This window comes from Podarcis erhardii (genome assembly GCF_964252035.2).
Source record: "Podarcis erhardii genome assembly, chromosome: 5".
In the NCBI taxonomy this organism is placed as follows: domain Eukaryota; kingdom Metazoa; phylum Chordata; class Lepidosauria; order Squamata; family Lacertidae; genus Podarcis; species Podarcis erhardii.
The window spans coordinates 59,548,335-59,563,466 of record NC_138509.1 but is presented as its reverse complement, the minus strand read 5'-3'; the positions used below and the strand labels follow the sequence as shown (position 1 = coordinate 59,563,466).

Sequence of the window (15,132 nt, the reverse complement as noted above, 5' to 3'; positions counted from 1 at the left end):
AAACGTGGCGTTATCAGCATCACACTCCAACCAAGTGAGCTATCCATTGGACCTCTTAAGAATCTCCATGGAAAGTTTTTGTAATTCAGAACAGAGTTGGATGTTTTTGTTTCCTTCCAGGCTCTCAATGGGCCATGAAAGAAAAACACAGCTACATGTGGCCACAAGAGCACTAGTAACCATTACTATTTGGCTAGGAACTTTTGTAGATATCTTTGCAAGGCTGGACCATCACCCACAGCATCCCTTGTTCCTGCATATATCAGTCTCATCTCCCTCCCTGTTCTACTTGCTCCATCGCCCCAGATTACCACCTGCCCCTTCTGCCATTAAGCCCAAGGTTGGCACCTTCTCTCCAATCTCAGTAAGGTCTCCTCCTGGCAGCAGCTGCAGGTCTGGGAGAAGAGCACAAGCATCTATGACCTGTTGGTATCGGGCCTCATCGAAGGGTGACCCAAAAAGGATGTTGTCCTTCAGTGTGGCATTCTGGATCCATGCTTGCTGAGACACATAGGCTATGGAGCCCTGAAGAAGCAAGAGGAAGAGGAGGAGTCAATAGTACTTGGGAAAATCAGTGAATTGGAGATTAGCTTCTCTGGGGCTTCTTAGCAGAGCCGCCACCTCCTCTCACCTGAACATTGATATGTCCTTTGATGTTCTCCATCTCTCCCAACATGGCTGACACCAGTGAGGATTTGCCTGATCCCACAGGTCCTACAATGGCCAACAGGTGCCCATTTGGAATTTTCAAGTTTATGCTGCAGGAGAAAAGTAGCACATGGAAGAAGCATGTATACGGAAGTGGACTGGTCTTTGGGGCCAGGAAGGATCCATCCCGATTGAGAGAAACTCTACCAGAACATTCTCATTATCGTTCAAGGCCTGGTTTACCTTTCCCTGCCTTATCCAAGAGGCAAGTGGGTAAGAAAGGACCCCCCCCCCCCGCTTACAACTTTAACGCAAAGGATCACAGACATATCCCTAAATCCCCTCCCCACATACATACAAAATTGGTCTGGTATATGGTGACTTACTCTCTAATGGTGGCATCTGAATTTTGTTCCCAGGCAAAGGAGGCCTCAGAGAAAGTCACAGCACTGCCTAGAGGAGAAAGAAAAGGTAACATTATCATCAAGGACAGCGTAGGAACGATTCCGGCCCCATTACAGAACACAAGTTGCAGCTGACTTCTTGCGCATTTTTACCAGCCTTCTACATTCACTTCAGAACTCTGCCTGCTATGACCTCCAAACCCTAACCTTCAATTACCAGGGCTCGGTTCATGACATATGGCCGAAGTGTTCAGGTCTTCACTGCCCAGGTAGCGCTCCAGCCGTTCAGTAGATACATTGACCTGTAAGGTGTAGAGGCAAAGTCAGGCATGCCAGGCAGTGATTGGGGTACCAGCACACCTGCAGAATCCAATTCTGATGCCTGTGCCCACTTTAAACATTTTTAGAGCTATGATCAGCACCAGCTGATTAGGTTTGGGAGCTTCTCTTTCAATTTCCCTCAATGCCTCTGACATGGGGTTATGCTGAGGCATTATGGGAAATTAAAACTGAAGCACCCAGACCCAGCCATCCAGCGATGATCAGAGTGTTGCCAGTCACGGCTGCCTCCCTTGCCAGGTAAGCCTGCCCTCTCAAAACTGGGGCATGGAGTAGCTTGGTGCTTTCTGGTGCTTCATGGCTTGTTGAGAGAGACATTTGCCATACAGACTGATCAGGAGTCTATGATATGCAACCCAAAGTTAAGGGAGCCCCAGTGCCATTTGCACAACCCAGGACCCAACCATCTCTCTCTACGTACAGGGTGTGAGCACCAAAACTGGGGTCAGGCTCCGCCTCCCACCTCAGTTACAGGATATAGGTCCCTCACCAGCCTGCTCACCTGTACCAGGGAGGACAATGTCAATGGCAGGAAGCCCAGAGGGAAGCGCAGGATGTTGAATAGAGAGATAGAAGTGAAGGCTTTCTGCGCATCCAAAACATTGTTTTCATCAACCATCACATACACAGCAAATGTTACCACAGAGACCTAAGGAAGGAGAGTCACAGGGTGAGGGGCATCTTCTATATTGCAAGGAATGAGCAAAAGGAACAAAAATAGTGTGCTGTCTTACTATGAAAGGAGCACAGGCGAAGAGGAAGATGGAGATGGATTGTAGGTAGGCAAAGCGCAGCAGCCGCTTCAGCTCCTGTGCCCGGATACCTCCGACTCGTTTCTCAAATGACGGCTCCCAGGCAAACAGCTTCAGGATCTGAAAGGATGCTTCTGGTCAGATATGGGGGCTCAGTTCAACAGAGCTTTCTATCCAGTGAAATCAGGAGCAGGGTTCCATCCTACCATGTCTCATTTCCAGCACAAGCCCCTTCCCAACACACACATTGCAGGCAAAGGCTAAGCAGGCGCTGACCTTGCATGCCTGCTTTGGGAAGGCATCTGGCGGAGATCAGAGGCAACACTCCCCGTTATCCTCTGCCTTATCTGCAATTCAAACTCCACTTACCGAGTAGTAAGCCTAACCAAATTCAAATGGACTTAATTATCAGTAGACGTGGCTAGGATTGTGCTGCAAGCAATGCAAGGTCAGACACACACAAAAATCCATTGAAGTTTCCATCAATACAGCCAACTCATCACTGTGTTGGAGCAAGCTGGTCTCTGCTACTCACCTTGATGCCGCTGAGAATTTCATTCATTATTTTCATGCGCTCATCCTTGTGCTTCATGTTCTTCACCTGTGCAAAGAAGTTGAAAAGAGGGAGTTGATCATTGTTCCAGCCCCACATAATATGTTGCCCAGGGACAAGTCATTTGTGCTTTGTCTCTGACAGTTAGAGGCACCACATTGCCATAGTTTTGCCCTTAATTCTCCAATAGATCTGTGTATATACACACTCATACACACACACACACACACACACACACACACACATGCATTGTCTCTTTTTTTCAAGTTGTGTTTTCTACAGATTACAATGCTCAGTCTTGTCCTAAGCTCTGAAACATCTACATTAAACTGGGATAATCAGACTTCAGGATTTTGAATAAATGAACCGGACAGACTATTTTTAATAGGCTACTTTTAATAGAATTAAATCTACTCACTGAGGCCCAGTGCAAAAAATGACACAGGGAAGTTACATTCAAAATTCAAGGTTAGCATTTGGAGCACACGCTTGACCTACGAATTTGTCCTCTGTAGCAGAACTGACCTCACAGCCCTTTCAAACAAAAAGGCACCACTGGTTCCCCACCCGCCCAGGACATTCCTTCCCTCACCTGGATGGCTCTGGCCTTTGTGACCAGCACAGCATTGATGGGGATAAGCAGGACCATGACAGCAATCCCAGCAAGCACAGAGGGGCCGAGCTCCAGCCACAGAAACACTATAGACAGCACAATCTGCAAGGGAGCCGACCACAGCTGGTGCATCATGTTTGTGAAGTCCATGAAGCGCTGGGCATCTGCGGACATCAGATTCACCGTCTCGCCCACTGTGGATTCCTTCCGTGTGGCATTGGAAACGGTAAGGGCCTGAAAGCAGATACAACAGTGGCTGTAAAAACTAGGGGTACCAGATAATTCCATAGCCATTAGGGACCAGGGCACAAAGCACTAAGGATGAGCGACTTCCTCTCTCAGTTTCTCACTTTTCCAATCTTCACTTTAGTCCTCCACATCGGTTTGCAATTTTTAAAATAAAATCCATGAAAATCCATCAGCATTTTAGTATGAATTTCTCCTAATACACCCATTTGCATGCAAACTTGCCTAATGTACACATCTCTGAAAAGCTGTTTCCCCAAATATAATGCATCTGTGTGTGCTATTATCACTTATATATGCATTTTGTGCAAACTTTATCCCAGTGCATGCATTTTTGTATGCATTCCTTGGCTGGATAACTGCACTGCAAAAAATCGAAGAAGTGTGAATGTCAAAGGATCCCTCCATCCCAAGATCCAGGGGAAAGCAGTTCAAGTTGATTGGTCAGCACTAAGGAAAGCAGCACCCACAAAAGGCGAAGGACCCAACTGACCTTCTTGTAGATGGCAGCCATAAGAGCAGTGCGTACGAGCATGCCCAGTTCAAAGCAGAGTTGGAAATACTGCTGTAGGCAGATGGATTGCACCAGTGCGGTCAGAAACAGCAGCACTGCATAGAGGTAGCCATGCCAAAGGTAGGCATTTGGGTCTGACACAAAGGAGATCATCAGCCTGCGAGAGAAAATATTGATGAGCATCTCTCTAAATTCAACTCAGACTTGCACAAACCACACCCCAATAACACGTCCGCCTCCCACAAGCCCTACGCATCAGCCTCTTGTTCTTCCACACCCAGGCTACAGGCTCCTCCTCAACCAGGCTCATGCAATGCAACCATAGGTCACATGTGGACAACCCACAGGCCACATGCAACCTTTGTGGCTCTCTGCTACTTATCCCCTATAGTGGACAACTAATATGAGACAGCTAAAATGGAACCACAGTTTAAAACCTGGACCTGGGAAAATCATTTTTCAGATCCAAACCCTGGCTTTCTCTCAGAATGTTCCTCATCTATAAAAGCCATCTTAATGCACCATCTTACAGCAGAAGTGCAAGAAAATTGTTTTAATTATGCCTGGAATCTTCAGGCACATAGTTTGTGCCTTTAAAACTGTGAGAATGTTTTAAGGAATTCATTAGTGTGTGGATGGTCCAGACCGTATATATGGATTTCCAGCCAGTGACAAGATCTTCCTGTATCAGAAGCTTATTTAAACCCCATTGCCCACCATCCAGGGCACCAGGAAAACTCAGAATTAAAAAGTGGAGTTAGGAGGACTCACTTCAGTAGCTGAGGGCTCACAAACACCAGGAGGTCTTGCACTATCTTGAGTGCCACTGATTTCATAAGGTTCCCAGCAAAGGTTCGGAATATAGAAGCCATCAGCCAGCTCTTCGCGTAGTCACCACGAGAGTCTTTCTTGTCTGCCTCCTTCTTGCCTTTTTCCTTTTTCTCTTCCTAAATTCAGAGCAGGGTTTAGATTTGGCAGGCATCAAGCAGCCCCAACTCTCTTGGTGGGGCAACTGCCACATAAAGCCAGCCATCGTATTTATTTATTAAGATTTATTAATTTGATAAATTTGTATCCCACTTTACTTCCCAAAGGAGCCCCAGGGTGGCAAACAAGAAGCTATAAACTATAAAAACATATTCCAATACAGATGCAGACTGGGAAAGTTATTAATTCAGAAGGCTCCTCAAAAGAAGATGGTCTTCAATAGATGCCAAAAAGACAATAGAGACAGCACCTGTCTAATTTTCAAGGGGAGCAAGGTTCAAAGAATAGGCAACATTAAATGTCCGATTCCTAAATTGTGCAAAATGGAGCTTCTGTTATATGCAGAACCTCCCCCCCACTTGTAAAGCACAGTGATATTGTCACCGGCCCCCCAAATAGCTCTAAGCTGCAGTGGGCTTGGGGATCCTGTGTGTAAGATTTCCTCCCATTCAGCCCAGCATTTGGATCTGCAATGTAAGCCCCACTCTCTCTCCCAGCAGCAGTAGTTACCAAAATCAATGCATCCTGACTCTGGGCTTTGCTCAAGCCATTCATGTGCTGGTCAGTAGCTGCTGAATGAAGTTTCCTCTTCCGTTGCCGGATCTCCAGTTTCCGCTGAGCATTTTTTATTCCAGCTGCCATGTTCTTCTCAAGCGAGCCTAAAATTTTCCCCGTCTTATGTTCTTCCTTCAAGTCCCAGAGGTCATCAATTTCTAGTGGCTTGCGATAGCCCTTGAGCACCATCCTGAAAGGTACAGCAGATTTACTCAGGTGCTCAAAACTCTTGCTGCTCTTCACCCCACTAACTTGTTGCTTTGACCATGCTCAGGCACAACAGTGAAATGAGCCCAGTATCCAAGGACTGGGGCTTTGGGGGAAGTGAGAGGCAATTGTTGAACAGAATGAAGAATTCCAAAAGGCTAGACCCTCTAGTTAGACACAGCAGAGGAAATAAAAAACTGAAATAGGAGCTTGGTTTAAAACACTACATTGCAGTATGGCATTTCCCACCATGCAAATATTTCAGATCCAGAGCATTTTGCTCTTGCTACCCTTAGCTCTCCCATCCTCAGCTCCCCCCACTTTCCAATTGCTCCACACTCAGCTAAAGATCCATATGGGGGAATCCGACATAGTGCTAAGTGGACATTCCATCAGCACAAGGATTTCTCCTTGCACAACAGAACATTCTCCTCCTCTGGTGCCCCCTTAAATCTGTTCTCAGGGTTCCCCAGAGGGTGCAGGGTATGCACTGATGGGAACTGGTAAGAGGAAATTAACTATATCTAATCCTTTAGAGATCCACATGTGTAGGATAACAACAAAAGAAAAAATGGCTGGTGTCTGTTTTTAAATCACGGGGCTAGCACATAGAGAGCCCCAGTTAGCAGAGTATTAAGTCCCATTGTTAGGCAGATTAATGAAGCATAGGAACTGGCCATTAAAGGGTGTGTGTTTCTTCATTTCCATTCAGCTGCATGAAGCAGCTGAGCCACACTACCCTCATGCAATGAAACAGACCACACGCTGAAGTAAGTTTAAAAATACTTAACTGAGGTCACAGTCATGCATTTTCCTTTATGCAACAGCAGTAAAATAATGCAGGTAAAATACTTAGTTGAAATACATCAAAGGAGCCTCAGACACATGTCTGAGGATGGGAGTTAAGTTGAGGCACATCCGCCTCCATTGCTTGCAGCGTAAAGAGAGAGAGAGAGAGAGAGAAGAACAAGAAATAAGCTTTACTTCCTCCCTCTCAGAAGAAGAGGGGGTGTGACCTCACGGAGCCTACACTAGTGATTAGAACTCTGTGGTCTTAACCCCTTCATATACTAACTAGCACTGTTAGGTTTGACTGCAAATCTCCCACAAGCACAGAGGGAGGAGAGCAGGGGGAAGTCCTGTTTCATAAGCAGAAATCCTTGCACTAATGGGGCAGATTAGTTGACCCTAAGCCTAACCTTTATTCTCCTAGATGTAATACACTTATCTTTTCCACTCAGATTTGCATACCTGCTGTACCACTGGAAAGTGAGGAAGCTCAGGAAAGAGGCCACAATCTCTGGGTTCTGAAAAACACGGGAGGCAGAATGTCTAGGTGAAAAATTCAGGTAACAATAGTGTGACTAACTTGGCTGTCACCTTTTGAAACAAAGCCTTCGAGACACATATGGCAAATGTTCCTTTTGAGACCACTCCCACCAAACAGTGCATCAGGCAGCCAGGTGTGGCCTATGAAACCCAGCTTCCTGGTGAGCTGGTATGTGGAAACATTCCCTATCCCATCAAGCCCACTCCGAGAACCTATACAAAGTGGGGATACCATGCAGAATACCAATGGCTGTTCCTGTCCCAAAGGTTATCCTACAAGTCTAGTGCATGCAGCTGAAGACACTCACTTTCTTTGCAGCTTCCTTCATTTCGGGGGCAACGTCGGAAACAATAGAGATGAAGAACAAAATAAGTTGAAGCCCATAGGAGACAAGGAAGAAGCTAAAACGTGGCACATCAGTGATGGAGCCCTGCAAGAGAAGAAAGCAAATGGGAGATACTAGTGGAAGTAACCAAATTGTGGAGCTGGACCCACTTCTTCCCAAGCAGTTAGGGCTAAAGTCTGTGCACCTTGACAACTTCTTCCTGCAGCTTCTTTTTGGCTTTTCTTCCCACTCCCCCCTGCCTCAAGACTGTCCTGAGAACTAGAATGGGTGAACCACAGCAGACAGGCTTGCAGAGCTGAATAACCCCCGAGGTGGCTTTGCTGGGGCCACCTCAACCTTTGCCATCCTGGGTTGCCTAGTTTTTCATAGACTTCTTGTGTTTCTGACCTGTACTGCTTGCCGGATGAGAGTCTGGAGCTGAAATACACCACAGAGCACAGAAAGGAGGAGGAAGATGAAGAGAGTCCCCGAGTCTCTGCGGACGGTGAAGCGGCGGCTGTCATGGATCAGCAGAACGAGCAACTGCAGTAGCGAAAAAGAGCCAAGAGTTTGCAAGACTGGGTTGGTTTCAGGGTTAGGAAATGGAGGGAGGCGTGATGTAAACTCATGGCACCAGGCTGGACATCAAACTTGATAATGAAGAGGAACCTGAGATCCACCTTATTAGCTCGCTGAACATGCTCACTAGAGACAAGCTCAAAACATGGCTTGTGACTTCTAGTCGAGCTTCCAGAATGAGATCTGGAAACAGACTGATGAAATAAGAGAATGGCCTTTGCCTTCATAATTCTAAATTTGTATAATGCTAAAAAAATCTACCTTCACTTCCTAGCTCAGATCATATCAGCTAGCAAGGGTGTAATTAAATGTGACAAACTAAATCAGTGGTTCCCACCCCACCCACCCCTGCAGAGCACTTGAAAACTGCTGTGGGTCTTGGCAGAACCACTTACCGTATTTTTTGCCCTATAGGACGCACTTTTTCCCCTCCAAAAATGAAGGGGAAATCTGGGTGCGTCCTACGGGGCGAATGCAGGCTTTCGCTGAAGCTTGGAGAGCGAGAGGGGTCAGTGCGCACCGACCCCTCTCGCTCTCCAGGCTTCAGGAAGACATCCGCAGCCTAGGCAGCCCTGCAGGAGTTCCCACAGGGCTGTCTAGGCTGCGGATAGTAGCCTGCTTCCCGGAACGCCGGGCGCGCTGAAAGCAGAGCGCCCGGCGCTTCGGGAACACATCCGCAGCCTAGGCAGCCCTGCAGGAGGTCCCGCAGGGATGTCTAGGCTGCGGATAGCAGCCTGCTTCCCGGAGCGTCGGGTGCCCTGAAAGCAGAGCGCCCGGTGCTTCGGGAACACATCCGCAGCCTAGGCAGCCCTGCGGGAGTTCTCCGCAGGGCTCCCCACGCTGCGGATAGCAGCCTGCCACCCGGCGGGCGGGGCGCCCTGAAGCAGAGCGCCCCGCGCGCCGGACAGACATCCGCAGCGTGGGGAGCCCTGCAGGAGTTCCCCGCAGAGCTCCCCACACTGCGGATAGCAGCCTGCCACCCGGCGGGCGGGGCGCCCTGAAGCAGAGCGTGCCGGACAGACATCCGCAGCATGGGGAGCCCTGCAGGAGTTCCCCGCAGGGCTCCCCACGCTGCGGATAGCAGCCTGCCGCCTGAGGCAGACATCGGCCAGCCCCACAAGCTCGGGGGACAGCAGGGAGGCGCAGCGCTGTTCCTCGACCTAGTTCGGTTTCCCCGACCTGCTTTTGGGGGGGAAATAAAGGAAATTTTTTTTCCTTTATTTCCCCCCCAAAAAACTAGGTGCGTCCTATGGGACAGAGCGTCCTATGGGACGAAAAATACGGTAATGGTTTTTCTGCCAGTTGTAGCAATTGTGATGTGCTGTGCTAGGTGCTGTATGATTTTATTGCTTCTTTTATTTCTTAAGATATGGCTTTTGATGATAGAATTCAAATTACAATAAAATAAAATATAAGAAATAGAAGCAGCAATAAAAATACAATTAAAAATCTATCTATCTATCTAACACACTTTTATACCAGTGGAAGGGGTACTGGGCAGGTGTGAATCTGATTGGGTTGTCAGTTCTGGTTGTTTTTAACCCTTTCTCCCTGTAGTATTTTCCTGATAAATGCTGCCTCATCTCAAATCTGCTACATGCCCCACACAAGAAAATATACAGGTACCCATCTTCAGGGACATACCAAATAAGATGTGACTTGAGGTGTATGATGCAACTTGGGTAGCAGGTTGCCATTGAAGGGACAATGCGAAAGGGATCTACCCTTGTGGAGAAGCACTTTGAGAGTAATATGAGGGTGATGGACAAATTTTGTTCACTGAATATTTGTACTGAGATTGTCCCACTGTTTTTTATTGTATTTTAAACCACCCAGAGGACTTGGACCAATGGGCAGCCACTGTTGTTGTTGTTGTTTTCTCATATGCAGCTTAATGTTCCTTGTTAGTTTGTTCTTTTCATGGTGTACTTGGGAAATATGGGAGTTTGATGATGGGGAATTAGTGTGGAATCACTTTTTATTATGTTCTAGTGTCTGCTCTTTTATGTTGTGGTATAAGGTTTGGGTTAATAAATAAATAAATTTATTATTATCCTAAATCTCCCTTTAAAAAAAGAAAGAGCTGTTTCAGGCAGCTGCTTTAAAGATCAGAGAAGATCAGAGCACTGGCATTTGGGGGGGGGGAGCATTTGACTCTTTTCTTCCTTGTTTTTTCTCTAATGTAACCCCCTCCCTTCAAAATACTATTCTGGGTCTCAGGACTTGTATTAGCACACAGCCCAATGGAAACAGCAGGGCTGAAACTGGAGTTGGTAACTGTGGTGAAAAAAACTTGTTCTTTATAAAGGACACTTTAATTCCAGGACATGGTTTAATGAAGGAGAGCTCTCACCCAACTAATGAAGTAGAGTGCTGGATTCAAGTACTGGACAATTGGGTTTCGGCTAACAGGGGTTGAGTGCGGGAGGTTTCCGAGGTCTTCGGCAATAGTGAAAAACACTTCAGCAAGGGCCATCAGTAAGAGCAGCGCAGCCAGCACCTGGCAAAGAAAGAGCAGAAGTGTCAGATTGCTACCTGCAACGTTCTAGGAGAATAAGGTTGCAAACTTCTAAACCCATCGTGGAGAAGCTACATATGCTGGGCCAAGCCACATTCCACAGGAGCCAAGTGGCCCAGGAGCACTGCTGTGCATCACACCCTCCGTCAAGTAAAAATAAAGTGTACTGATATGCCCCTTTCCTGCAAGGAATGCACTCAAAGCAGGTTCAAAACACATATAAAAATCCCTGTGTTATTTATAATATAAATATAAATATATGTATATGTTTGTTAGTTTTGATTGAGTATTCCTTTTTATAACAATCACAGCGCAAACTATATCAACAGTAAATACACTACTTGATTCCTAACAATTCTGTATATACTAAACACCACCACTATCGTGACGGCATTACATAAGCAAGACATGGTTCAAAGGCTTCTGGCCAGAGGACACTTAAGTTCATCCCACCCTCCGGCTTTCCTGCTCTTTCCACCCACATTTCCCAGTTAGCACAGATCCCTACTTCACTTAAACCCTTTCAGGGTTTCTCACATCACCACCACCCACCTCCCAGAGAACTGCTTTGCCCTTTGATCTGCATGCCCTTTGCTTCCACCCTACTACTAACTCCGGGGCACACCTTTCTCTCCCACCTGTTTAATAAGGTAAACTCTTGTGACAGATGATTTCTTCATCCTGGATGTGCAGATGTGGAGAAGCTGCATTGGGCCAAAGAGCCAGAGGAAGCCCAGGGGGATCCAGACCAGAACAGTCTGTTCAAAGCAGAGTGGCAGGTCGGCATCATTCCGGTCCAGGAAAGAAGAGTTCTGCAGGCATCAAAAACAAGAAAATAAGGCATATGCCAACACTTGCTAAGATCTTTAGCCCACATGTACTACCTGACATAGTTTCACATGTATCCATGCCCCACACCACTATGTGTTGCACCATTGATGGAGAGCCTGTGGTACTCGAGATGTTGATGGAGTCCAACTCTCATCCGCCCCAACTAACATGGCCAATGGTCAAGGATGATGGGAGCTGCAATCCAGCAACTGTGGTGGTTGGGGACACAGGTTCCCCATTCCTGCCTTACATCTCTGTCCCAAGTTCCACTGTGGATCTACACAGACAATTAGCATGTAAACATTGACAGCAATTGCCACAATTCCAATACCACAGCACCTGCCATGAACCCATTACAATACTATAACATCTTCCAAAGATTTACTGCATTTGCCCCAATGCATCATAACACAACCCCAGGATAACTGATTTCCACCTCCAATCTCCACTGCTGTTCTGAGGGTGTTCTTGTTCCATTGATTTACAACCACCCTTACTCATCCTTATGCTAACCCATTATGACTCACCTGCAATCAAGCCAGTTAGTGATGCTTTGTGTTAGAATCCAATGACATTTTCAAGTGGGCAAAAGTCAATGTTTGTATTCACCATAACACAGCACTGGTGTTTACTACCAGCATGTAATTGCGTTGAACCTTTGTTGCACATGCTATCTAATAAAAGCAGTTATCAATTAGAGATACCCTGGTGGGATATCTATATGGGTGATGGTTTATGATGTACATGCTGTGTGAGCTAACATTGCTGATACTGTGTTTAACTCTCAAACTGATTTGGACATCCTTTCTTCCCCTCAATTCAACATTTACCATTATTTCTGCAGAACAAAACTGGATTTCGTTTTTACCACAGTGGGATCAAAACAGCTGTAGAAAAATCTGTTTCTTACAGCGCAATGATTGCAGCCCACGTTCCCTTTAATGAAACTTCAGCAAGCAGCTTGGTTGAGCAGTTTTAATGGAGCAAATATAATTATTTAGTATTTTTGCATGACTCTTTAGGGTTTGTATTTGTAAAGAACTTTTGAGTTAATTGTTAAATAGGGGAAACAGCTAACGAATCTACACTGGAGAGAGCCCCACAACAACACATTCCCATGATGTACAACATGCAAAATGATGTGAAAGTGTCCCATTGGAGGCAAAGCCAGTAATGACCCCACTGCTGCCAGCCCCCAGGGCATCCCTCTAGGAAGCACCATTTTGGAACAGAACGAACACACACAGGGCAGTGGTGGACCTTGGTGTCTCAAATTTCAGTGGCTCCCTGTACAACACCAAATTCCGGTGCTCTTGCCAATCATTGGAAGTAATAGTGGACTGCGCTCCCCTGGAGCTGATCAAACCCCATGCTGTACACTCTTGAGTTGTAATCTGTCAACATGGGATCTATATACAAGTAATGATGTGCTGTAATTGGGTGCTCTGCTGTGACAATATGGGCAGGACAATATAGTTGTTGTCATTGTTGGGGGAGTGCCTGTATTTTGTTTTAAATTAAAACCTCCCACTGAAATCTATGGAAATAAATTCCTTCTACAAGGGTCAGGACAGTGTAAAGTCGCACTGCGACTAGGGGCAAAACCATGATCTGGAGTACAGAATATGTATCCCCTTCCTGTGTCACCCGCACAACTCCTCACTGTTTCAGCTGCGCCGCAGACACCCAATTGCCAATGAAACTACATCAGTGGAATATTTTGACGGCGTTATCAGCCATGTGTTATGTCATGTGACTCATCTAGTTCAGTATTGTCTACTTGGACTGGCAGTGGTTCTTCCAGATTTCAAGCAGGTACCAATGGGCTTTTGATGTTTGCCCTGACAGTTTGAAGTAATTGCTGGAGACGTCACCATTTCAGAAACACAAAATCTTGTTTTATTGGAGGCACCGGGAGAGTCCTGCCTGTTATGTATGAAACAGACGCTTGGCATGAACAGAATCACGGGAAATCCCAACATCCTTCACTGCAAAGGAAAAGTCAGTGTTGTACTCTACTTGCCAAGAGGACTACTAGTAGCTAAGGACATAAAGAGACAGCAATTTCCACCTGTCCTGCCTTTGTTGCAATCATCACTGTTTCCATTCTGCTACAGTTCAGTTATAACCTAAGTTAATTTGTTCTGCTATCTGTTATAGCCCAAACTAACATAGTGAATTATGTAACCAATTTCAATGCATTTTAATGAAAGGGAAACATCAAAAACAAAATTATGCATGTAATATTCATGGACCTAAATAAACAACAGCTGGTATCATTTGTATTTGCATGGTTACTGTTCCTGATCTTGGGTGAACATACAAATTGTGGCAATTTCTGCTCCCATTTCTGTTTCTGGTAGAATGCCCCGAGATCCCTACAAGCAGTAGATGAGACAACAACTCTCAAACAAAGGCAGCTGCACTCTGACCAGCTTAGCCTCACTCATGAGCTCTTGTTTAGCAATTTAAATCTCCTGGTGCACAGGACTTCTCCATCAATGACAAGGAAACAGATCTGGGCAATTCACTAGAAAACCAGTACCTGACAGGGTGGCGCGACAATTTAAATTTACTTCACAGGGATGTGGCGTGATATAGATCATGCAAAGGACTGGAGACTCCTCAAGTCAATAGCTAACCTACATGTTCATAATTATCAAGTACCAAAAGCCCTGGGAGCATACCACTTCAGAATGGAGCAGGAGAGGAGCTGAACCAAGTGAAATGTTCTCTGGGAAGCTAACACATCAAAGAGACACTTAGCCAATGGGCCCTTTGCCTAAGATGGACATATTTGTCAACTCTAGAATTTGTTGTGGGCACCACACACACAACACAGCACAACCAGTACTGTTGGCTACAAGATCATGATTCTTTCAGACTTAATTTCAGCTGAGGGAGAAGTGGAGGAAGAGGCCCACATTCAGAACTCCAGTGATAGATTTCATGAACAGGAAAGGTGTTTTTTTTACATATGGAATGAAGCACTTGATCCCCCCCGGTTGCATTCTGCTATACTATGTGGCAGGCCCAATAATGTAGATCACCTAACAGTGCCCCCATCTTCCGTTTCTGTGTGAGATTAAGAAACCCTCCTATTTTCTCTACAGTGAATCATTTGAGTCAGAGTTACAAGTGAAACGGTCATGATTGTATCATACATGGAGTGTTAAGATCTCCACTAATGCTTTGGAGCCTTCCTGCCCTCTAAGACACTACAGTGGTACCTCGGGTTACATACGCTTCAGGTTACAGACGCCACTAACCCAGAAATAGTACCTCGGGTTAAGAACTTTGCTTCAGGATGAGAACAGAAATTGTGCTCTGGCGGCGCGGCAGCAGCAGGAGGCCCCATTAGCTAAAGTGGTGCTTCAGGTTAAGAACAGTTTGAGGTTAAGAACGGACCTCCGGAACAAATTAAGTACTTAACGCGAGGTATTATTATACAGGTGACCCCTCCACTTGCATAGGGGTTATGTTCCAGGCCCTCACATGTATAAGTGAAATTGTGTAACATGGGGAGAACCTGCTAAAAAGCCCCCAAATGCCTGTCTCTCCCTGCTAAAAGTCGTATAATTCTTTATCTCCCTGACATCTGATGGGAGAGTGCTCCACAGGGGAAGGTGCCACCACTGAGGAGGCCCTCTGCCTGGGAAGGGTCTCCTCACAAGCCACGAGGACTGTCCAGCTTTCTCCCATCTTCCAATGCTCAGTGCACCCACTGAAGA

General features: G+C 46.1%; 1 protein-coding gene across 1 annotated transcript in view; it reads right to left on the bottom strand.

The window, feature by feature from the left end:
• The window catches only part of ABCC2 (ATP binding cassette subfamily C member 2), a 32,414-nt gene that overhangs the window by 16,238 nt on the left and 1,044 nt on the right, over positions 1-15,132 (bottom strand). The window contains exons 2-17 of the mRNA XM_081863812.1: positions 11,209-11,382; positions 10,406-10,552; positions 7,882-8,016; positions 7,456-7,578; positions 7,070-7,125; positions 5,567-5,801; positions 4,841-5,016; positions 4,049-4,226; positions 3,289-3,543; positions 2,679-2,744; positions 2,126-2,263; positions 1,894-2,040; positions 1,270-1,354; positions 1,035-1,101; positions 632-758; positions 349-525 (exon numbers count right to left, since the gene is read on the bottom strand). Coding sequence (XP_081719938.1) covers positions 349-525; positions 632-758; positions 1,035-1,101; positions 1,270-1,354; positions 1,894-2,040; positions 2,126-2,263; positions 2,679-2,744; positions 3,289-3,543; positions 4,049-4,226; positions 4,841-5,016; positions 5,567-5,801; positions 7,070-7,125; positions 7,456-7,578; positions 7,882-8,016; positions 10,406-10,552; positions 11,209-11,382 — 2,286 coding nt within the window. The remainder of the gene's footprint in view (positions 1-348; positions 526-631; positions 759-1,034; positions 1,102-1,269; positions 1,355-1,893; positions 2,041-2,125; positions 2,264-2,678; positions 2,745-3,288; positions 3,544-4,048; positions 4,227-4,840; positions 5,017-5,566; positions 5,802-7,069; positions 7,126-7,455; positions 7,579-7,881; positions 8,017-10,405; positions 10,553-11,208; positions 11,383-15,132) is intronic.